General features: G+C 40.7%; 2 protein-coding genes across 7 annotated transcripts in view; one reads left to right on the top strand and one right to left on the bottom strand.

Annotated features, from left to right (window-relative positions):
• Positions 1 to 10,307, top strand: part of SHTN1 (shootin 1) — a 119,757-nt gene extending 109,450 nt beyond the window's left edge. For all 4 annotated transcript variants that reach the window (XM_005566536.5, XM_005566533.5, XM_074002855.1 and 1 more), the window contains one exon: positions 8,536 to 10,307. In XM_005566536.5, the coding sequence (XP_005566593.1) occupies positions 8,536 to 8,547 (12 nt within the window). In that variant the 3' untranslated portion in view covers positions 8,548 to 10,307. The remainder of the gene's footprint in view (positions 1 to 8,535) is intronic.
• A 2,477-nt stretch (positions 10,308 to 12,784) lies between these two features.
• ENO4 (enolase 4) overlaps positions 12,785 to 25,132 on the bottom strand; it is a 32,575-nt gene continuing 20,227 nt past the window's right edge. Inside the window, exons 8-13 of one of the 3 annotated variants that reach the window (XM_074002856.1) lie at positions 24,048 to 24,215; positions 21,138 to 21,263; positions 18,912 to 19,107; positions 15,793 to 15,860; positions 15,158 to 15,275; positions 12,785 to 13,617 (exon numbers count right to left, since the gene is read on the bottom strand). In XM_074002856.1, the coding sequence (XP_073858957.1) occupies positions 13,463 to 13,617; positions 15,158 to 15,275; positions 15,793 to 15,860; positions 18,912 to 19,107; positions 21,138 to 21,263; positions 24,048 to 24,215 (831 nt within the window). In that variant the 3' untranslated portion in view covers positions 12,785 to 13,462. Of the gene's footprint in view, positions 13,618 to 15,157; positions 15,276 to 15,792; positions 15,861 to 18,911; positions 19,108 to 21,137; positions 21,264 to 22,713; positions 22,769 to 24,047; positions 24,216 to 25,132 lie in introns of those variants that run through there. The other 2 variants (XR_012418216.1, XM_074002857.1) reach the window with 2 other exon arrangements.

The raw sequence follows: 25,132 nt of genomic DNA, 5'->3' as shown, positions 1-25,132 counted from the left end.
TTAGGACATTTTTATTATAAAGACAGCCAGGACACGTGGGCCTTCAGTATGGAGAAGGAGGTGAGCAGATATTAAAATGTGTCTGCATCACAGTCAGGCAGAGGCTTAAGAGTATCATGTTTTCTTGCCATCTTGCTTTTCTCCTGAAACCATCTTATCTGAAAGTGGCCCTGCTTGTCTGAATTAAGCTTTTTCATCCATATTCACACTTTTTCAATGAATTACTTTCAGGAAGGTGGATATCCTACTAACAGTTGCAATTAGACAAGGTAGTCAGCCTCAAAGATGATTTTTCATTTTATCTAGTTACTTCTATAAAATCTTACTTCAAAAGGGAGAGCCGCTTTGCAAGGGAACTCCTGTTCCATTTTAACAGTGTGGTTTGCAGTGCTTTCATAGCTGTGTCATCTTGGTCATTCTCAAAGATCCTTTTAAGCCACAATTAATTGCCAGAGACTTTTCAAGTTAACATTTTTCTAATTTATCATGCTTCTCTTCACCCCAGGTCCCCTCCAAACTGTAAGCTTTATCAAGGTCTTTTAAATTTCCTTTGTAACTGCCAGACAGGCAGTTAGTTCGCTTTTTCGTTTGGGGGAGTCAAAAAGAGGGTACATGCTGCCCTAGAAGAATTTAAAAAACAAAAACCCATGTAGCAATTATAAGACTTCAATTTCAATAGAAAATTGTTCATTTCCAGTGAAACCATTTTTATTTTAATTTGCATTTAATTTCTATGTCTGTGGTATCTCTAAATACATGTGACTTTTGGCCCCACACAGATTTATTTTTGTGAGAGTTCATCTTGTTTGGGCCATTAACTGATACCAAAGGGTAGTTGATAAAAGATAAATTTTAGATGTCTCTTGGTTGGTGTGACCAGTCAAACATTTCCATGAAAGAAAAAAAATCTAATTGCCTTTCAGGTTTTGACTTAAAAGTAAGATTGATTTTTATCATTGTTTGACCTCTAACTGGTCTCTTCATTCAGTATTTCTAATGTGATACTAATGTAGAAAAATGAAATAGGAAAGTACAGCTTTTTAATTTACTGGAGCTAGATGATCTGAGCTATTTTATTTTATTTTGTTTACTTTCTGTAATCCTATGAAAGAGTATGAGCTTTTGAAATACATTAGCAAATAAAAATTGAGATTCTTAACTTACTTTAGGGAAACTTGGCATAAAATTATTCTCTCAAACTAATTATCTCAGCTGGAAATTAATTTAATTGGCCATATAACCATTCCTTAAGAGAGGTTTGGGGTCATGTTTTGTTCAAGTGGAGACTGGGAAAGTTCTTTCAGTCCTGGGATGGAAAGCAGTGGATTTTCTTCCTGGTTGATACTCCCACCCCCACCGTTTCCTCATAACCTCCGCTTCTCCGCTTTCTTTCTTTCTCTTTTGTGTGTGTGCGTGCGCGCGTGTATGCGTGCGCACGTGAGCGCCCATCAGGGAGGGGGAGGGAGGGCGCCTTCCCTGTACTTAGTAAACATTTGTTTCTGAGAAGAGACTACCAGCTAGCAGAATGAACTGCATGGACGTTACTGCTTAATCTGATGCTCTTATACAATTAAAGGATTTGCTCTGCTCTCAACTGTAATCTTAGTACTGCTGAATTGTGTACTGACACTGCAGGAAACAGCTCTGTTCAGCAAAGCGCTGCTACAAAGGTTCTCCATGTGCGCCTGTACATGGACAATTAAGTTTTAACAACAAAATTAGCAGAACAACTGGATGTTCTGGAAGTTGAGATCCCTTCACTTCATTTTTTTACCTCCCCCCGCTGCCAAGGAGTTATCCTGTGGACTGCCCGAAAGATCCGCCTGTCAGCATTGTCTTACAAGTGTTCTGAGTTGCTGTGCAAACAGCAACTTCCTCCAGATTAATTGTTGAGGATGTATTACACCTAGTGTAAAAATGACTGTTAAACTGCTGTTGAGTAAATCTCAATATTACTGTTAAAATGCTGCTGAGTAATTCTCAATTTTCTCAAAGAATTAATTGCCTTCTAACATTTGCTTCCAGTTGCAAGCACCTATGATTTTTAAGAGACTTTGTATAAAATATATCATTTCTGCATAGAGAACCAAATTGCTTTTGGTACATTGTGGTTTTCTTAACCATTTCTCAATAGTCTCTACAGTGTTTATGTTTCCTTTTATTTGTGTATAGTGGAGTAGAGGGGAGGTTTTTTATTCAAATAGAAGAAGCTAAAGCTCAACTGCAATGTCAGATCTCAGAATAAACTGACCCAATTTCTGAAACCCAATAAACACATTTCATTTGTAATATTCTTTATTATATAGCTCTATGAAAAGTAATTTATGATTTCTGATCTTAAAAGAGAGTTTTAAAAATACATAGTAAATAGAAAGAAAAACTATTACATTTAAAAAATATTTTCCTGAAAACATAGAATGAAAATGCAAGTATTTTGTGCATGGCAGCTGTTTTTAAGGAGCCAATGTTATATATGGTGAATTTTGTGGAAGACTTTATGTCTCTTAAAATATTTCTTGTAAATAATGTGGCTTTTATTAGCTGGAATCTGAGTGGATTTTCCATGATGACTTAATGTTATGCAGAATTATAAAAAGCTATAAAACGAAGCCTAAGAAAAGGATCACCCACATTTCAGAATCTTTGGCTGAGCTGAAATCATAGTTCACGCATTGTCAGTGTTGCTTTTGCTGTGAGAATAGTCCAGATTCCTGAACCTCCTTGTGCCAGTGTATTTTAGATTCTGTAAATGTGTGCAGTCCAGCCTACACTAGAGGAATAGGATAATATTCCTACAAGGTACAAGGCTCCCTAGCATTGCATTGCGGTCTGGGAGGTAAGCTGTGTACTGGGATGCCTGTGCTGCAGTTACTCAGCTAAAAAAAAATATTGCTGAGCATAGACACAGATCTTTGCCCAGCCACTCTTACTTACGTTAAAAAGGAATTCTTGTTCATCTTGAGAGCAAATCAGCATATAGAGGCTGATGTCAGATTTTCAAACACAGTAGTATTCTGTTGTTTAACAATGTTAATAATTAAATCTACTTTTTCCACAAATAGAAGTGGACCCAAATTGACAAACTAATACATTCTTTGAGCTAAAATGAAGTTTTGAAAAAGTGCCCAAAGCAAAAAAGAATTGAGCTTTGTTTTGCCTTTATTATATTTAAAAACACTGCTAGAATCGGTAGTAATATAGAAAGTTTCACCTTAGGTTTGAAACTTTATTTTGTGAAGTTTTGGATAAGTGTATTAAAATCTCCTGAAAAATAGGGTTTCCAAAAGAAACAATCAAAACTACCTCTGCTGTAATGCCACTACTGTTCACTGCAGTAACTGTATAAAGGGCTTGGAAAAAAATAAGAATCCTTATTTTTACACCAGAGAAAATATAAAAGCGACTTCCTCTTTGGAGTTTTTCCAGGAAATGACTTTATAAAGACAAATTTAAATCTTTCCGTTTTCTGTCCTTGAAGGTGGTAAATATGATTGTGGTTTTATCCATTTTTATTGTAAATGAGACAGAGTTCAGACCGTCCGGCTGTGCGTCATTTGTTGGATGGCTGCCACCGACTAATGCAGACATCCCACTGGGAGACCAGAGAAGAACTATACTTTGATTCACCAGATTGTGTTAAATAGTCCAGCTGTTGCGATTTGAAAGATAGTTACCTCAGAAGTGAAATAGAAATGAACTTGGCATTTATGCCTCAAACCATTTTTATACTGTTTGGCAATCAGCTTTTCAGAGGTAGCATTTTATAAAATAACTCTCACCGCTTAAAAGTTCATTCACTGTAATGTTCAAAATGTCCCACCTTTATATTATCAGTAAAATTAAGCTTGAGTGATATGCAGAATTTGCATGAAATAAGCATTTCCCCCTTCATTTCATGAGCTTTGATTGTATTCAATTGAGCTCAGAACCACGTCGATTAGGGCTCTTTTGGGCATTAGTTAATTTGAATTGCAGCCGAAATGTTAGCTAGAATGTTGTTGAATATAATTGGAACATGGAAAGTTGATTTTGAAAGGAATTTCATTGAATGCAAACAATGATGTGCTTTTTAAAAATTAGAATGCTGCACTTTCATCTCTTGTAACACAGTCTGAGAAATCACTGAGTCCCCGTATGAAGTTCAGTGTTGGCGTGGCCACTGCCATCGTTCTGATTCTTCTGGTACCAGTACAGTCTGGAGTCAGGTCTTTCTTTTTACTAGTAAGTTGCCCCACCTGCTCAGGCCCCATATTTGGGCTCTCTTGCAGTAGGGGCACAGTGGCTGCTTTCTAAAAGGTCACCCAAGTTGTACTTGGGTACCAGGCTTCATAGAGTGGCATAGATTGGTATATTTCTCCTAGCTTTTATTTTGCTTTTTGGTTTTTGGTTTTGTCTTGAAATAGCCTTTGAGTACACAGTCTAATATGACCCATGAAAAATATCTATATGAATAGATCATAAATGACTACCGGTATGTTATGGTAAGAAATGGGAGGCTGAGGCAGAAGAATGGTGTGAACCCGGGAGGCGGAGCTTGCAGTGAGCTGAGATCGCGCCACTGCACTCTAGCCTGGGCGACAGAGCGAGATTCCATCTCAAAAAAAAAAAAGGCGGGGTGGGGGGAGATATTGGACAGGAAATCAAGATTCCATTAGTTTAGTCCTGTATCTGCTGTTAACAAGTTGTATGCTGATTTAACCTCACTCTTCCCTGGCCGCTTCATCTGACAAATGAAGAGGTTAGACTAGCTCACCATGGTGATCCCTGTCTGCCCAAGTATCCCACGATTTTAGTTTCACTTTATAAGTGATACTTGTAAAATGTAAGTTTTTACTTGCAGATTTTGCGGCATGCAGGAGACAGGTTGCCATTACTTTTTATAAGTACAGACATTTAATTCCTTATTGTGGTCTTAGTCCTTAGATGTTGCATTAAAGTAGAAAACCTGAACAGAATGACAGTATATTACAACTCCTATTGAAGTGTTGCATTTGAGCTTCTGGGATTTCTCCCTTGGGGAGAAGCTTCATATTTAACCCTCTAGAACCTGCCACCATGACTACTAGAGTGAGAACCTGGGTTCTTGGCACCATCACTGATGTGGCTCTGTGGCCCTTCCCATACAATAGGAATGAAGGTAGAATGAGGCCTAGGAGAAGGAAAAGCCTTTCATTCCAGGAGCCTTGGGCAGCTGCCCGTGGGAGCCAGGAGTGAACCTAGTGATGTCAAGCCAGAAGGAGCTACAAACCACAGGGGAGAAATTAAAAAGGAGGGATAGCTTGAAGGGGTAGACTTTTTATTTATAGATCTGGAAGATGGGGATGGAAACAGGGATTCAGAAAGAATGAATTCGGTAAACATGCCAAAAACTAGCCTGTAGCCTCCTGTTTCTAGGAGAAGATGCCTTTGAGAAACAGCATGCTGTCATAGAAGAGGCAGAAACACGGAGACAGGAACTTCTGACTCTTGTTCTGAGTCTGCCACTGATGAGCCGTGTGGCAGCCTCAGAACAAGAGTTCAAGCCCCATCGTCCTCATCTGTAAAAGGACAGGTCAGACTAGACGATTGCCCTGGTCCCTTTCCACCTTCCATTGGGATTCTAAGGCAGTGGTCATTATCCTTGAGAAACCAGTCACTCTCCCTCCATGCCTAGCTTCAGAAAATGCCCACTGCACCTATTTCAGTGATAACAAAGGGGTTCTCAAATTGTAGCCTATAAGTGACTTAATAATAGATTAATCTGCAGTCAAGAAGCTTGCTTCAGGGCAGGGAAATCATTCTTTGGACTGAGACAATTCTAGGACAATTTCAGCCTGACAATACTAGGTTTATGAGTTTTCAGTTCAATCAACATCCATGCATTGCTGCTGTGGAGCCCAGAGAGCACTTCCTGGAAATGTTTAGCCCTGAGCTGATGAAGAAAGCTTTGTCTAGGATCTGTGCACCACCCCTTCACCTGCAGACACACACGAGCATGGAAACATCCATGGTAGTTCTACAGAAGTGATGAAGGTTAGTACGGGTTGATGGAAGTTGCTCACCTAGAATGAGAGAAATACTACCTCCTTTGCATGCTGAAAGCAGATTGGCTGGCTTATGTAAGAGTGGGCCCAGGCCCAAGATGGTGAAGCCATCATACTGGTGACTCGACCTGCAGACTTGGATGGGACTTTCCCTGGAACCTTAGCTGGGCTGCAACTTTATTTCCTAGAATCCCCTCACTCATTTGTTTTCAGTTTAGAATTGCCCACAGATAAATCTGCATGAGATTTAGAAGGCAGAAGTGAAGTAGTTGTCTTAAAATAACTTTTTTTAACCCTCGGAAGGTCCGTGTAGGGCAGGCTCTGTTATAGCTTGTGCATGACATTCCTGATGTCCTGACTCACCTAACTGGCACGTGGCAGTGACTGGCCCACAGTTTCTCCAGCTCCCCACATCTCCTCCTCCAGCTTTTCCAAATCCTGGGACAGGTGTATGTGCAGCTCCTTGGGGAAGGCTCCTGCTTATCCTGCATATTGTCTTGCATCATCAAGATTGGTGCTTGTGAGACATAGATAGGTATAGCTCTAGTTTGTCCTCAGTCTCTGTCACTTTACAGCCACCTTCCCTCCCAACTGTCAGAACAGCTGACTGCAGGCCCAGTGTCAGACGCAGAGGCAGCAGATTACCTAGACTGCATGACTAGTGCCTTCCACTCCCTAAGGTCTAATTCCTCCGATCAATCCTTAGTACTGCTCAGAGTTGTTCTGCTTCTCCGATTACAGGCTTTTACATATTGTGTGGGTCAGAGACAGTCAAAACAGGTACCACTGGAGAAACTACAGCCCATTCTGATTCCCAAAGCATAGCGGCAGATGTCTGGAGAAGTAGTTCCTTGGCCAAGGTAGATGGACAATGTCATGGTGCCATAATCGGGCCAAAATAAAGGAATCTGTCCTCACTGCAGCACAGCCTGTACCCAGGCTCCTGATTATTTTTGTTTTTACCACCTCCAAGGAAGACAGAGTGTTTGTCACTTAGGATGATGACCGAGCCACACATAGGTAATATAACCTGATAGCCAGAGGGAGTGGTTTTTAAACATCTGGACTGATCTTACAGTACTGGTCAGAAAGTGAAAAAAAACAGTGTGGTCTTTGGGTTTGAGGTTTTGTGCCCGTGACTGGATCATGCAGGTTACTTTCACTTAGTAATTGATCATTTGTTCTGTTGTTGTTTTTGCAAGAGAGACATCCAGACCTACTCACACCCAAACCTTGATTTCTCCCCCTTAATTCTGAACCTTTCAGTTTATTAGTATTTGCCCATTCGTTTATTCCACAAATGCATCTGTGCTAGGTACTGGGGATAGAATTGTGAGTAAAGCTAAATAGTCCCTGCCTCGTAGATGTTTACATGCTATTGGAAGAGACAGACAGGAAACAATTGTGGTAAGTCCAACGAGAGAGGTATTAGGTGGTAAAAGAGTGTCTCCTGCCAGCTGTGACCTGGTGAAGGGGTTAGAGAATAGTAGAAATCAACTCCTGGTGAGGGGCTGGTAGAGCAGTGGGCAGGCACTGGCTAGCAGTTCACTGGCACCTGGCAGAACACCAAGAGGTGGGATGGTGTTGTGCCAGGTCATGGTTAACAGCCAGTTCTCAGGGACAAAAAGGCCTGATCCTAGCATTTTCCAGAAAGACCAGAAAAGTCCGAAAGCCCCAGCCCTGCCCCCTGCAGCTGCCTCCATCTTCAGGCAGCAGCTCAGCAGCCTGAACCTTTGGGTGTTTCAGAGATAACTGTTTCCATAAGGAAATCCACACCCATTCAGCCTGAGGAGCCATAGCTTCTTGCAGCAGAAGAGATGAGAGGAGGAGTCTGTGGAAAACCGCCTCTGAAATTCCATAAGAAATTTCTCAAGAAACCTGATTCTCCTTTTAGAAACATTAATGGTAATTTAGCATTTTAGCTTCTACTGTGACTCTCTCTCTGCCCTTGGTCCTACCGCCACCCCCTCCTGAAGCCTGACCAGGTCTCCTCTAGTTGGTAATAGCAGCAGCCGGCATGCCTCTCACCTTTCCATCAGTGATGAGGGGTGATTACTCCCCTTGTCCATGCAGCCTCCTCAGGGCTACCTTGCAACCAGCCATACCCAGGGACACGCAGGAGGGAAGGGAGTTAACTGGCTCCATCCAGCTAAGTGAGGGCGGGTGGGAGTCTGGGCAGCAGGCCGTGAGAGGTTCACAGTTTGTCCATGAGCTTTACGCTTCCTGAGAAGAGAATGCAATTGAGCAGGTAGGTGCATTTGGCTTTTTAACAATTCTGTAGTTAATCGCTTTTTCTCTGCCTTCTTTCTTCTGGCCTTGTGCTCCTAGTATCAGCTGTGTAATCCGATAGCTTCACTTTTTCTTTTAAATGGCTGGCATCTCAAAGACTACTATATGCATGTTGACTAGACTTAGAACATTTTGGGTTGTATGTTGATCTGAATCCAGAATATCAGAGACAACTATTTTCTCTCTGCTTTTTACTTTTTTTGTCTAACTCTTCATCTCATAGGCCTCCCAGTAGCCTTGGATACAGGAAAAAATACATTGACGGTGAAAAACAAGTCGAACCAGTTGTAGTTTTAGATCCTGTTTCTACACATGAACCCCAAACCAAAGACCAGGTTGCTGAAAAAGATCCAACTCAACACAAGGAGGATGAAGGCAAAGTCCAACCAGAAAACAAAGAAGACAGCATTGAAAACGTGAGAGAGACAGACAGCTCCAACTGCTGATCCAGAAACCAGAAGCCTGACATGTTTGGAAGTCCTTTTCAATAAGCACGTGATGAGTGTTGGTATATTGGCATGGGCTGTAGACATTCTGCTCTGGTCTCTGTATTCAGAATACAGGTTTTTTTCTGGTGTTACTTTTGTAAGTAGCAACTATAAACATAAGTAAGCTGTTTAGCAAAACACATTCCTATTAGGTTTTGGTTATTTGATCTTTATAAGGATATTTTTTTTCCTAGTTACTGTATTAAGTATGACTTCTTTTAGAAGGTTACAAAAAAAATGCAGATGTTGATACCTTTTTAGGAAATGTGCATACCACTCCTCAAATGGAATGCTAAAAGTTTGAGGTGCTTGTAAATAATTGGATAAACAAAACTGATCAACCTAATGTGATTTTTAAAGCCCCCAAAGAAGCTTCTGGTTTGGGTCTGATCCTCTTGATGGAGAAACTGCAGCAGCGTGGAAATTGTTGGGTACTGTGGCATACAAGTTATTTTCTACGGTAGACTGAGATAAACTTAAAACTCAGGAGCTGGCATCAAACTCGTAGTCCCATAGTCAGTCTTAATTACATACATTGTTAACTATTGGATGAAAAAATACATGCTATTGATTGTGTCCAAAGCCTCCCAAGGACCTCCATGGGGATGCTCTGGTAGCCTGAATACAGAACTGAGGTGAAAGTCCAAACCTTGAATTTTACAGTAACATGTTGGTAAACCATGTGCTCTGTGCTATGAGTTAATTATGTTTTCCCATATACTAATGTGGCACAAGTACCATATTTTATCAGAGTTCTTAGGTACAGTACAGTGAAGATAAGTGACAAGCACACATTTTTCTTGCTTCACTGCTGTTCTGTATTACACAGGTTTGTTGTTGTTTTTTTAAATAAAGAAATTAAGCGGTAGTTAGTCTCTAAAAATACAATGTTTCAGGCTACCACAGTGAATAAATAGAAATGTAATCAGGGATTAAAAAAAAAAAACTTATGCAGCTTTTCAAAGTTGATTGTTTCAAAATTGGTGTTTATTTAAAATAAGTGGTAATGTACTTGAATGCACTTTTTATGACAATGATTCAGTAATGGTAATTTTACTATTAAAGAAAGTGAAAGGTTTAGTTTTGTTAGCATGGCTCAGCATGTAGCTGTCAGGTGTTTTTCACCTAAGCGCAAAAGAAAATGATAGGAATAATTGCAGTAGTTGTATTGTATTGTATTTTTGCACGTGTGGTAAGCATAGGCTTGCAGAGGTGGGTAGGCAGGTACATGTACTTCCTAAATTTGGAGATAATTATCTTTCTGTAAGTTCGTTATGCTTGACTGTTTCCATGTTCTCCCAATGATGATTTGACAGTTACTTATCACTTTACTCATGGGGAATTAAAATGTAATGTTTTTCAACTGTATCTTTCCTTAACTGGATAATACTGCTATATGATATGCTAACTACAGACTGCATTAATTCATGAAACAAATTCTGTTATGTCCTGTAATTTGAACTCTCCTCACCACAACTTATTAAAAAGGCACCAATAGTTTTTCCCATTGAGGGTCAGTTGTGGTTATTATTAACGTTTGTGGTTTAGTTCCCCAAGCTTGACATTCTTTAATAGAAAATTGTATACGATTTGACAACTTTAGTAATTTTTAATAGTCCCTAAGATGGTTCATTGAGTTTTCTTTCATGTTTCTTTGTGCTGTCTTCCTTCTTGCATCTGTGATCTGTCTGGCAGGATGCAACTCACATGCATTTAGGAATATAAAACTATACACACTGTCTTTCCATATTTCATCACACCACCAACAGAATAATATGGTTATCAAAACACCCTCCTTTCTAGAGTAAGAAGTTGCCCTTTGGGTGAAATGTGTTAGCTGGACTAGGGAACAATTAGTAACAGGTATTTTGAAAGTGTTCATGCCTTTTTTAAGCTGCTTACTTTCTCTCACTGTGATTACAAAGCATTTTAAATTAATTTGACATAAAGGTATTTGATGTAAGATATCCACTCACCTTTTTCTGCCTACAGTTTTTCCCTTTTCACTTTGGTTTTGAGGGGGTTTTGCCCCTGGCTGGGGTGACATTATCAATCAAAGCAAGGGATCCCAAATAGGAAGACAGAGGAGAGCTATGCTTGTATCTGCAAGGTATGTTCATAGCTATTGTACACACAAAACTTACATACATCCTGCTTACACGATTTCAAGTTGGAAGAGACTGCATCTTTATGTGTTTGATTTTTCTAAAAGGTTATTTACGCTTCCTTCTGTTTGGGAAAGATAAATTAAGTCTTGTGTGCTATAGAGGATTTTTTTTTTTTTTAAATCTAATGTTGATGCATTTTATAGCCCGAGTGAGGCAAAGAGGTAGAGGTACTTTGTGCCACTGCTATTAAAGAAAAAGAAAATGTCTCTTTTTTTCTGGAAGAATAAGATTTTAATTAAAGCACTTGCACCCTTTTGTATCTGAGCTGGTCTCAAACAAAGTCCTCACCCACGGTAGTTTCAGCAGCTGAACAGTCCCATGGAAGTTCTGACTGGCAGGCATCCACAGGGCTGTTAGCACCCAGCCTCATTTGCCCTGAGTAAGGAGGATGGACGCTTTGGCTCTAACTACTCACCAATAATTGCTCCTTCCTTACCTTCTTTGTTAATGGTAAACTGCTAGAAATGGAGCAGTACAGGTAACAATTATTGTTCATTGTCTTTCCAGACCAGTTTTTGGTTGTGTGTGCAGTAAATGATAGTCTGTATCACAGCCTTAAAGTCTGGATTATTTTTCTAAATGCATACTCTACATGTTTAGTTATATTCGTTGTGGCATTGTGGAACAACATTAGCTTATATACCAAGAAGTTGTTGAGGATGGATAACCATCTGTCATTGTCACCGACCTTCGAAGACTCATCAAGCAGTCCCTGCATAAGGATTGGAGTGGTTTGAAGTTTCTCTTCCAAGCACTGACATTTCCCCATCCCACAGTCATTTTTAATTTGGGATATGACTGTTTCTTTCATTTCTTTCACAGATAATATTATATATACGATTATATAAATATATTTCATATTATATGTTATATAACACAGAGACAGAAAGCATAAATAGAGTGCCTAGCACCCTAAGAAATTTAAATTAAAAGGCTAATTATCCATTGGTGAGCGCAGTCTCGAGGATAGGTGAGTAAACTGCTCTGTGTTGAAGTTATACTGCTGACCTGGTTATGGTAATAAATCACCTCTTTGGTTAATTTCATTTAGTTATTTTGTTATTCGTTGTACATTTTTGCTCTGGTTTTAGTAATTTAATTATAATTTATATCACTGTTCCAGGGCATATTCTCATGGGGTGTGTGTGTGTGTGTGTGTGTGTGTGTGTGTGTGTGTGTGTGTGTGTGTATTTTTCAAAGGGTATGTGAACACCCAGTCATGTTTGTTCTGCTTTTAAAATGAATTTTCCTTCCAGTTTCTCCTACCTGTTGTTTGTTGCTAAGCATCAGGAGAGGCAGTAGCAGCCACAAACCGTGACACAGTTCTTCCAACTTAGAGTGACACCAACCAAGTCTCCTGCCCCTTGCTCTGAGAGAGTCTGCACCTGAGCCAGTTTCAAATGATAGCGTTGAGAATAAGGAGTTGGCTTCGTTATGTGGAAATTAAGGTCCCTTGTTAGTACTCTTTAAAAGGAGAGATATTCAGTGTGCTTAGTAAAAATTATAGAATTTATCAGAAGTCCAAACTTAGCCAACTCCCCTACAGGTCAGTACATAGCAATTTATATAATTTTTAGGAGAAGCAAATGGTAACCCTTTTAACAGAGACCCTAAATCATATAAAGTGGTTGGATATTATTCTATTTATGTTTGTGTCTGACTGTGTTTATTTCTGTTACTCCTCTGCTATAATCCCAACACTGGCTTACAAAAGAGGCAATTCAGGGAACGGATATGTCACATCATTTTTTTTTTTTTTTTATCACTTGCGGATTGCTTTTTAAATGCTGTAGTATAAATAACTGGGCATTTAATAACCTTGAGAATATTTATTCATTTACTGATGTGCTTATTCATTTATACTCATTCTTACTCCAAAAAGGATCCAAGAAGACTCACAAAGATAAAAATAATACAAGAAAAACTAAAATTTAAAAAGAAGAGGGAATTAGGGAAAAGGGAATTAAGGGTAGGAAAGTGAGATGAAACTGTTTGGCTGTTACAAAAACTAGTGACGCTCTCGCACTTCTGCGTGAGGTTGGCTACAAAAATGTGTCGGTGCTTTTCAGCACAGACACGTAGAGTAAACACAGAAGATGGACATCTGTTCCCAGCACAGAGAGCTTCTAGGGTCATTAGGTTTTTGTTCTCAGAGATGTTCTGATTGGTAAAGGATGGGGTGTTTGATTGAGTGTGGAGTTGACAACAAAAATATTGGCCTCTTTTACTGGAGCGTGCCCCTGAAAAACGGACAGGAGAGCTAAAAGACAAAATCTGCATGGAAGTGTGGTGGCTGCAAAACAAAGTTCACAGATAGAATTTCAAGCAAGAACACCATATATGTAATTTACCAAACAGTGGAATTAGAAGAATAAAAACCACAGGAGTTGGTGAAGTTGAAGAGGAAACTCGATGTGGAGACACGGCGCCATACATCAGACCTCCCAGTCTACTAATACTGACGGTGTGGCTGGAACCTGGGGTGTGTACAGCCCTATCCAGAGGATGCTCCTGTTTCGGCTGATTCCTCTACACCTTGTGTGGGGAAGGTGGGTGCCAGCGGCTCCCTAGCCGCAGCAGCCTCAAGTGCCTCTGCAGCCTTTTCAGCTTCCTCATTAAAGTAAAAAAAAGTGCGTTCTTCATTGAAACCTATTAAAAAAAAAAGTAACAATAAAGTTTACGGTCTAATCCAGTGGTGCCAGCTTTTATATATTACATGAGTTGAAGGAGATCATCTTCAGTACTAGTCCAAAAGTGTCACATCACCATCGGAAAGTATACCAGAACCATTTACAACTGGGCCTGTATTTGGTTATATGTTAATTGTGCCATACAGATGTTCTGTTCGATTTTATTTGCACTCACATTCATTCTGGAACATTTGATGATGCATCACGGACTTTGGGCAGAGGCTTAGCAGAAAGGGTTAAGAGGAAGATGATGAACTGGGGGAAAGGCCAGTATTATGCACGATACAAGCCACTGCCAGCTGACTGCTCCCAGGGAAATGATGGCAGGCGAGGACCGCTCCAGTCAGGTCCTTCCATGTAAGTATTGACAACATTGTAATGGCTGAGCTTTTGCCAAGATTTCCTACTCGAAAGTGGGAGTGGGGAGATTTATTTTTCCAGTTTTGGGTCCCTTTAATAATGATTCACCAAGGCCGGTGTCAGAGAAATTCTCCTCCATCTGTTAATCCATTGTGGAATGCTGAGGGGGCTGCACTGTCACCAGAGAGGGGTGGAGCCTGTGGTCACCGGAGTCCTTTTGGGTGCCCTGCAGCAGCTGTTTACCTTGTGGTAACGTCTGGCTGGAACTGGCATCAGTCATTCAGGGAAGCTAAGGCCTCCACAAGTCAGGATGCCAGGAAAAATAATCAGATATGTGGAACAGTCTAATTTTACCTATTTGAAAAAAAACTAGCCCTTCTACTACACACTAAACACAGACTCTTTTGACTGCCCTTATGTGACTCAGAAATAGTCTCCCAATTATTTCTTTATTTTCTGAATCCTAGGATGCATTTCAAGACCGCTACACATGTTAAGCATGACGTTTATAATCACAGTTTCTATTGGTCTCTTTAAATGCCACTGCATGCTATATGCCTCCTTTTGGCCATCACAATCAGTAATATAAGAAAATAAAAATGCATATTTGGTGTGTTTCTCTCCAGTTACCCAGTATACAAGGTGCTTCTAACCATGTAGATTTACAAAGGTTTGATTTAGTTAAATGACTGATTTATTTCTCTTGAGACCTTAACCTTTCCAAGGTATGTTAAAATTAACACACTGCCTACTTGTTTTTAAGTAAAACGATTTGTTTTCAAGAACCCCCAGGAAAGCGTCTGCCTTTAACTTTCATGGGCTATGCAGGGAAACCTTAAGTATAATTTGGACCATAACAAAAGGTAGGCTTGGAAATTCCAATCAATTAATTCTATTGAAGAGCATCGTGCAGCCTATTCATCAAGAAAAAGGGTGAGAGTTTTAAACATTCAGGTAAATAGATGATCCATTAAGACAACAATATACATTGTGGCAAGTGCCATCCTAGTTTTGTCAGCACTTATGTATGGTCTTTGGATTCCCCTGCCCTCCTGCAGAGGGACTTCTATTCCCCCTCTTCCAATCTTTGTTCTCTTATTCATGGCTAAGTGAAAACAAAGCAAGAAAGCAGCGCATACCCAGTGTTCCATTCTGGACAAGTTCTTCTTCTATAGTGAGAAGGCGGTTGTATTTAGTCACTCGTTCACCACGGGAAAGACCCCCCAACTTGATAAACCGGACACCAAGCCCAACAGCCTGAAAGAGGGGGGCGGGAGCTCATTTTAGATGGAGGAGCCATGTCTTGCTAAATGACAAACAATTCTTTAAGGAGAAAGGAAACTGTCACGGTGTGCTGTTTTGGTTTTTCCCTTATTAGTTTTTTATCTTTATATAAGCACAGTGGCCTACAAGCTGAGAGTGCTGAAAGGCAAACAGATGATGTGACTGACTATCCATCAGGCACTTTACTAGTCACATAGGCATGCTGATTTTATCTAAGAACATTCTGGCCTTTCTCGCTTCATTTTAGGAGGAAAGATTGCAGGTGCACACCCCAGTCATTTAAGTGTGCTCATCATTTTCCCTGGACTTCAATTTTTTGTTCTTTTTAAAAGTTCAAAGATTAGCTTTTTGCAAAAGGTAGCTGTCTGGGAAGAAGCAAGTCTATTTCATAAAAGGTTACATGACTTTCTCCACCAAAGACTGCATTTCTCTGAAATACCAATTCGTGATAAAAGCAGTGTTTGGCAGTTGACCACCATTCAGCACTTACCAAATCGACAAGGCTGTCATCAGATGATTCTCCTTCTGTACTTCCAAAGACTGTGATGTGCTTCTTACCTGGAAGAGGAATTTCTTTCAGTTTTATACGGTGTAGAAAGTTAGCATACATGTGGGCCTCCGGGATCAAAATTAAACATTTCTCAGATTTATAACTCCCCTGTGAAGAGTCAATTATTTGCCCACCTAGGATTCTAACATTTGCATTTTTATTGCCCTGCTTTTATTTGTTTACCCCCAACTTTCAGTAGCTTAGGTGCTGTAAATACTAAATGAATATCGTGTTTCATTAAAATTAAGATACATGATGGCCAGGTGCGGTGGCTCACGCCTGTAATCCCAGCACTTTGGGAGGCCAAGGCGGGCAGATCATGAGATCAGGAGATCGAGATCATCCTGGCTAACACGGTGAAACCCCGTCTCTACTAAAAATACAAAAAATTAGCCAGGCGTGGTTGCAGGCACCTGTAGTCCCAGCTACTTAGGCTGAGGCAGGAGAATGGCGTGAACCCGGGAGGCGGAGCTTGCAGTGAGCCGAGATTGCACCACTGCACTCCAGCTCTGGGCAATAGAGAGACACTCCGTCTCAAAAAAAAAAAAAAAAAAAACATGATTTGTAAGATGTACTATTATTTTTTACCACTAAAAGGGGGTAGGGGGATGCTCAAATTAGATGGACACATTTCTAAGACCACAGCTATAAGACACGATTCAATTTTTTAAATGTTCAATGTAGAAAAATGTGCATCTTTGAGTCTGAAATATGGTAAGAGTAACGTGGAGTTGTTGTGCCTACATAATGGCTTTCTCCTGTCATTGTGTAGAATTTTATTCAAAGGACTGCCATTCTGAATATTTACTAGAAGAGTAGTGTTGGTAGTAATCAATCATTTGAGGGTCTCAAAACCCTTTGAAATGTGCCAGTCTGTGAAGAGTGCCAGCCAGAGCTCTTCCTGCGCGACAGTGTTTGCATTGCCTCCTATCTATCATCTACCACCCACAGGCCAGCCCTGCCTGAGCATCTTCTTCCATCCTCTGGCACCAACCCAGACCCCTGGCTACCAGTCTGGCTCTGAGTTCTGCTCCAGCTCTGAGACCAGCTTTCTGTCTAGTTCCTGCGACCCACTCATGGTATTTGTTTCGTGCCCTCTGCATTAGTGTACAAGACGCCTATGAACTCAGTTTGTAGTCTAGTGGGAGACCCCAGTCATTAGATAGTTGTACAAGTCATTGTAGTCAGTATTACAAAGAGGAAATATAGGATGCTAGGAGGAAGACTCAGAACAGAACCAGTTAGGGATAGGGGTAGGCAAGGGTGGCTGAAGACATTTCATTTTAGCCAAGACCTGAAGGATGCAGAGTCAAGTATGTCAGAGCAAAGCATTCTGGTCCAAAGGAACAGCATGTTTAAACACTGACGTGGTCAAGAGTTGTGGGCAAGTGAGATGACTATAGTGTCATGGGAAACTTACCTAATCTCTCCAAGTCTTGTTTTCTTATCAATAAAGTAGAAATGATAGTGTCTACTTCACAGGAATGCTGTAAGGATTATGTCCAGTTCGCAAATGCCTGATCCATTGGTCTTAAATAAAGCTGCTCTCCTCTGGCATCCCAGATGCACCAACACTGGAGCCCTGCTTTTCACCTGTCGTCCCCTGATCCCCATTGCTGGGATCCTGTCCCTGAATCCCAACTTGATGACTCAGGTTCTGCTTCCCGAGGCTTCCCTGATGCCCCACTGCCTTGCCAAGCTTCCTTGTGCTGCGCGTTAGTAGTGAACCTACCCTTGCCTCCGGTCTCTGTACTGACAGAAAACTGCTTCTAATCTGATCTTGTTGCCTGTTTTCTAAACTGCTCAAGTAGACCATTCCCTGCAGTGGGTGATCTGATTCCAAATTCTGATCCCTCCTAGACTTCCCCAAGTAATGCAAATTAAAATGGCCGACTGGTGTCTGGATATATTATAAGTAGCTAAGTTTATTTTCAATTAAGTAATTCCTACATCCTTACTATGTACTTGAGCCATGCCTATGTGGAGGAAAGAGTTGTGGTCCCTGTTAAGATGTTGACTCCTTATCTAGAATCTAGAGCATAAAGTGGTAGTAAATGATAGGAGGAAATTTACAATACATAGGAGGAAATTTACAATACTGCAGTAACGTGATGCGGGCCACACATGTTCTGCCCCTGTTGTTCCTTGGCTGTGCTTGGTGCCTTGGCTTTGTTAATGGTGAGCTATTTTTTTTAGCTTAAATACTGCATTGTAGCCAGAAGCCTGGCTAGTGCAGATGGTACCCAGGCGTTCCACAGTGCCTGATTCAGGATTTGAGATCTGTTCTTTAGCAGTAAGAGTTGGGGTACCTCTACGGGTTTCTGTAAATTTATTTATTTATTTATTTATTTATTTATTATTTTTTTTTTGAGACAGAGTCTCTCTCTGTCGCCCAGGCTGGAGTGCAGTGGCACGATCTCGGCTCACTGCAAGCTCGGCCTCCCGGGTTCACGCCATTCTCCTGCCTCAGCCTCCCGAGTAGCTGGGACTGCAGGCACCTGCCACCACGCCCGGCTAATTTTTTGTATTTTTAGTAGAGACAGGGTTTCACCGTATTAGCCAGGATGGTCTCGATCTCCTGACTCTGTGATCTGCTGGCCCCAGCCTCCCCGAAGTGCTGGGATTACAGGCATGAGCCACCGCGTCCAGCCAGGTTTCTGTAAATTTAAAGATTTTCTGTAGCCCAAGCTCAGAGTCTAAAGCAAATTGATAAATGTGCTGAAGGCTATGCCCTTTCATAAGAAATCAGCCATGAGTCCTCCTGTTACAGGCAGAAAGGCTGTCCCCACTGTGAAGCTGATAGGGCAGTGGCCTTGGCCGTACCTCTGGTAGCCCTCAGTAAAGGGGATGAGCTTGGACTTGGGCTGTTAGTGGAACATTGTGAAGTGAGTCAGTAAGCTGCATTTTGTGTTCCAGCACTAAATCTCTCACAAATGGTTGGACTTTCTTTTCTTCCAAGATTTCTTCCATGCTTTTTAGTAACTTTGATATGCTGTGTATTTTTGGTTTCTTGTATAACCAAGTCATTACGAGTCTTTCAGATGTATACTGTTACTCACTGTCAATCAGATTGGTTATTTCCACCAAGTCAGACATTGTAGTTTGGTTTGTGTGTTTTATGATCAGCCCATTGGATTTGGGGATGCTGATGTTTCCTTGCTCTAGAAGTTTAGAAATGCTTTTGGATGCAGTTCCTGCAATTATGTAACACCTGGAACCAAGTGCGTGATAGATGCTGTCCCACTGTTCAGAGTCCTGGGTAAATATTTAAGAATCGATCATTGTAATGCATTGAACATAATTACAAAACAACAGGAATAATAGAGCACATACTCAAACTCACACATTTTCCCTGAGATGCACAAAACAATTTTCTTTTACTTTTGTTCCTGAATGATCCCTGTACCACAGCCACACAAACTAAGAAGCTTTGTGAAACAGAAACTAATAGCGATTACATTTGAGCTTAAAGGTTTTGTGAATAAAATGTTAATACACTGAATGCTATTTCTTATGTGGATTTTAGAGTACTTCAGACCCAGGCTATTCCCATCCACTGTCATCTATATTGCTGCTAAAGATTGACGGGATGGATTTTTCTGATATTTCTGATAAACAGAAAATGGAAAAAGAAACCCTGCAAGGGCTCTAGTCCCTTCTCAACACCCTTATTTTTATTGGTGAGACCATCATAGGAAATGAAATGCTTATTTTAAAATTATACACATACATGTGTGTGTGTGTGTGTACACACACACACAGTCATCCTAGCTTTTGTACCAGGTTTCAACTTACCGCATTAGAACAGACCACATAGGTTCATCCTATCACATGAAAAAAGCTGTGGTCAAGGCTGGGTGCAGTGGCTCATGTCTGTACTACCAGCACTGTGGGAGGCTGAGGCAGGAGGATCGCTTGAGTCTAGGAGTATGAGACCAGCCTGGACAATGTGGCAAGACCCCATCTCTACAAAAAATACAAAAACTAGCTGGGTGTGGTGGTGTGCCTCATAGTCCCAGCTACTTGAGAGGGTGAGGTGGGAAGATGGCTTGAGCCTGGAAGGTCAAGGCTGCAGTGAGCTGTGATCAGGCCACTGCACTCCAGCCTGGGTGACAGAGCAAGACCCTGTCTTAAAAAAAAAAAAAAGTACGACCAGAGCCTCAGGACGGTCATCACAGGGCTGGTGTGGCAAGGTTAAAGAGCTAAGATTAGGCTCAGCCAGTGCATTCTGTGTGTGCTGGAGTGGAATGGAGGCTGCGAAAGGGAGGATGGGACTGAGACCCTGGGACTCCACATGAGGACCAGCATTTATATTGTCCTCCAAATCGAAAGAGTTGTGTTATGTCAAAGAAGATATCTGTTCAATATATCTGTCCAATCTATCTGATGGTTCTCAAATTTATAAAATCAAGAATTTAAATTTTAGAGTGTAAGTTGGTTGGAGGAAAGATGGTCACATAAGCCTTTGTCAAATGCATGAGTTTTAATAGATCATAAAACCTCAATATCTCAAACACTTTAAAAAGATGGCTTTGCAGGCCGGGCACAGTGGCTCATGCCTGTAATCCTAGCACTTTGGGAGGCCAAGGTGGGCGGATCGCCTGAGCTCAGGAGTTGGAGACCAGCCTGGGCAACACGGCGAAACCTTGTTTCTACTAAAAATACCAAAAATTAGCTGGGTGCGGTGGTGCACGCCTATAGTCCCAGCTACTCGGGAGGCTGAGGCAGGAGAGTCACTTGAGCCCAGGAGACAGAGGTTGCAGTGAGCCAAGATCGTGCCACTGCACTCCAGCCTAGGTGACAAGAGTGAGACCCTGTCTCAAAAGAAAAAATGGCTTTGTTACTTTTATGCATATATAGTGACTGGATTTAGGTTGAAAAATAATTTGGTCTTATAGAAGTCCTGTTTCCCTGAGCACCTGAAAATGATATATGATTAACCTATTGAAGCTCCAGCTTGCACAGCAGGGGCAGCTTCCATCTGTTAGGCTGCTTGTAAATATACAGGTACTCCTGAAGGGCCTGCGAATAGCGTGTTTCATTCCCCAGACAGGCACACTCCTAGGTAATTGTGTTTTTTCTATTCATTTGCTTAGTAAGTGCCTTTTCTCATAAATGCTGAAATAAAGCAACTCAGCCCCAGACCAAATTAAAACGTTTTGAATGACAGAGATCCAAAAGAATGAGATTTTATTCTCTGCTTTGTTATAAAATATAAAAGGTGAGTCCTGCCTATCTTATGGCATATAAAGTATGTTATAAAATATGAAAGGTAAGGTGCTTACCTCCTTCCTGAAAGGATCAATTAAGGCAATAATTGAAGGGTACTTGTTGATCAGATCCACATACAGGTCAACCATCTCCGCTGCATTTTTGTATGTGCCCATGATCACTTCATACTTTCCTTTACTCTGATATGTGTCAGGAAAATATTAAAATAAGGGATAAACAATGAATTCATCAAATCCCAAAGAAGTGGTTCAGATTCCTTTTTGTTCATTTTATATAAGAGGTTGTAAACAGGTTCTTTTCAGGTCACACTGACCTGAGAAATCTGTCCATTCTACTTTAAATATCTTAAATATTAACCTGGGAAATCAAGTCACCATTCCTTTTGATGCCCTCTAGGGTTCTTCCCACAGACTTCAGATGGAGCCTCCTACACAAAACACCAAGAATTACAGAGTAGGAGGGGAATAATCTGTTAGATTTGGCTGCCTGGGTAGATGGACAATAACATAAATTCACAAAACAAGCAGAATAGCAGTGCTAACCTGCTCACTCACTAGACCCTACCATCTTTTAGCTCACATTGAATGAATAACTTGTTTCCTTTACCGTAAATATTCTAAAGCTTGAAAGCAAGGCTAGGCTTTTGATACACTAACAAACAGTATGAAAAGTAATGTGATTTATGTGAGGCATTTCTTTCTTAGGTATCATGTACCTTCTAGTAGTAACAATATTGTCCTGAAGGTAGAATTCTAGTACAACATTCATTTGAAGTCTGGGAAGCCCCTAAGTCATTAAGTATAGAAGTAAACAGGGCTGAAGGATCTAGAATAGCCTTTCTGCAAAACAAAGCACCCTTCCTTTTAAGTCTGTGTTCAGGGATGGCACCTGGGATATTTGGGCACCGGGAGGGAGGTGGAATGGAACAGAGTGGCTGTTTGGTTTGCTAATACCTTCCTGCTGCTGCTGATAATAGAATGGATTCCATTGGAATTAAGCAGTTTCCTAAGACCATAACTGAAGGGATTTCATACTTTTTTCATCTTCAAAAGCAGCAAGAACTTTTAACTTCGATAATGCAAAGCTTAAAAAACCCTATCTTGTCAGTGAGGAAACACGAATGATTTTGAACTAACAATATTGTAAGAATTATCTGATATCAAAATAATACATTTTACTGAATATAAGCAATAAATACCCATTCTAGTTAGCACTAGCAGTCAGTATATTCATAGTTCCTGGTATACGTTGCTGATGAAAACATGCAATTATTTTTCTTAATGGTATGTCTAGGAACCAATCATTATGTGAAGAATAGGAAATTACTTTAAATATTCTTTTATGTGCTTAGTTTCTTTAGAAAAGTAAAAGAACTTTTAGAAGTCAGCCAAAATTGAGGGTTCTTATACAGTGTTCAAAATGTTCTTTGTAAAGTTAAAAATCACAGTTAAAGCAGAATGCTATTTGGTCAAGTCCCCTGAATTTGACATAAATCACCAAGTCACCATAAATGCTTGGCAATATGCTGGGCATTTCATAAAACGCAGACTCAGCATTTTTGTGTATTTGAAATTGGGAAATGTGTTAGTCTGTTTTCATGCTGCTAATAAAGACATACCTGAGACTGGGTAATTTATAAAGGAAAGAGGTTTAATTGACTTACAGTTCCACATGGCTGAGGAGGCTGCACAATCATGGTGGAAGGCAAAGGAAGAGCAAAGTCATGTCTTACAAGGCAGCAGGCAAGAGAGAGTGTGTACAGGGGAACTCCCCTTTATAAAACCATCAGATGTAGTGAGACTTATTCACTATCATGAGAATAGCATGGGAAAGACCTGCACCCATAATTCAGTTACCTCCCATGACACATGGGAATTATGGGAGCTACAATTCAAGATGTGATTTGGGTGGGGACACAGCCAAACTATATCAGTAAGTATATGTGTAAGACAGAAAACTAATAACTTTCCTAACATACCAGTTTCCCAAGTTTAAAGGTAAATTGCTGTTGTATTACCCTGAGGAAGTGAAGACTAGAATGTTGCTTGTTTTTTTTTTGTTTTGTTTTGAGACAGAGTTTCACTCTCATTGTCTGGGCTGGAGTGCAGTGGCACGATCTTGGCTCATTGCAGCCTCCACCTCCTGGGTTCAAGTGATTCTTTTGCCTCAGCCTCCTGAGTAACGGGGATTACAGAAACCCACCACCATACCCAGCTAATTTTTTGCATTTTTTTGTAGAGACGGGGTTTCACCATGTTGGCCAGGCTGGTCTTGAACTCCTGACCTCAGCCTCCCAAAGTGCTGGGATTACAGGCATGAGCCATCATGCCCAGCCGACTAGGATGTTTTTTAATGAACCTGTTTTCCACTCTCTTTTTAGAATCTTTCTCTTCAGGTGGGTGATCCCCAGGTGGAGTCTCATCATATCACTAAGGCTCTGTCCTCCTAACCCAGGCTGTGGATAACACTGTGATGTGTTTAGTTGGACAACAACATATTCTTTGTAAACTTCAATAACTTGGAAATTTTTTTATATTTAAAAAGTCACAGCATAAATTCTAAGAACTACATTCTGGAAGGGCCTATCATGTCATAAGTTACAACTCATCCACTTTTTAGGCTCGACAAATTCAGCATTTATCAACCAAATGCAGTTTGTTAAATTATTTTTCAGTAGCTTTCAGGATTGCAATGTAAGTGACTCATTTTACTCATCTTTATTATAGAATTTCTATATATAATAATGACATTGTCTATTTAAAATTTTTTATGGTTATGTTATTCTGTGGTCATTAGCTAATTTGATTTTCTCAGTTCCGTTTATATTAGAATCCTTCACACAATATTAATAAAAAACAATAAGATCTGTTTGGACAATATTCAGATAAGCTCTTTTTCTCTGAGTTCTAATTTAAAAATCATGGATCTCAATAGGAAGTGAATGTTCTGAAGTGGAAACTTACGTAGTCCATCAGCTCATGTCCAGCACAGTTGATAGCTAGATGCAGATTTGTTCCCAGTTCCAGCCCCAGGTTTGCACAGATTTCCTGTATTAGAAGCAGTGGCTGTTCTATGGTGTCACAGTTAATGGTTAAACAACCAAGATGGGACATCTTGCCAGTGATCTGCTGCTACAAGATCAAGAGACAATGATGCATGTCAGTACACCTCATTAAGGTTCTTGGTGCTTCCTGTGATAGGCATGGTTTATGATCAGATACAGCTCTGCAAAGATCAGTCCTTTAATTCTCAATCCTACTTAGGATTGATTCACATGACTTAGGGCATATGATTCCCCTGCAGTATCTGGGAGTAATTTTCTTCTGAGGTTTCCAAGTTTAGCCTGGGAGCACACTTTTCTCTCTTCAGTGTGTCTGTGTTCTCTCTTTATTGACGCTGCTGTTCCTTGTACGTGGGGCTAGCCTGAGTCACAACCACCCGGTTGGTGAATCTCCAGGCCCTCCCTGTAAATGTCCATCCTGTGTGTCTCTAGCTCTGCCAGTCCTTTTCCTCCAAACCTGCTCTTTCCTATGTTCTGTTTTCCTCCAGATAAATGCAGCTGTTAAAAGCGTAACCCTCCTTCAGGAAAAGTTTTATTTATTTATTTTGTTTTGGGATAGTGTCTTGCTCTGTCACCCAGGCTGGAGGGCAGTGACTTGAATGTGGCTCTGCAGCCTCGACTTCCCCAGGCTCAAGTCATCCTCCTTTCTCAGCTTCCTGAGAACCTGAGACTAGAGGCATATGCCACCACACCTGGCTAATTTTTTTATATTTTGTAGGGACAGGGTCTTGCTGTGTTGCCCAGGCTGGTCTTGAAGTCTTGTGCTCAACACTCCCAAAGTGCTGGGATTACAGGCGTTGGCCACTTTAAAAGGACTGCAGACTTCCGCTAAGAGGATGCAATACTGAAGATGGATTTTAGTGGAAGATGATTTCAGGACCCACATAACCCCAAGGAAAGACAGCTATTGCAAAGTCAGCCTTGATGTGCCCTCGCCATAAATTGCCACTATGCAATTATAAATTGAAGCAATATCAATGAATCTGA

Source organism: Macaca fascicularis, chromosome 9 (assembly GCF_037993035.2).
Source record: "Macaca fascicularis isolate 582-1 chromosome 9, T2T-MFA8v1.1".
Taxonomy (NCBI): Eukaryota; Metazoa; Chordata; class Mammalia; order Primates; family Cercopithecidae; genus Macaca; species Macaca fascicularis.
Note: the sequence above shows the minus strand (reverse complement) of the source record. Positions and strands in the feature narration are given on the sequence as shown.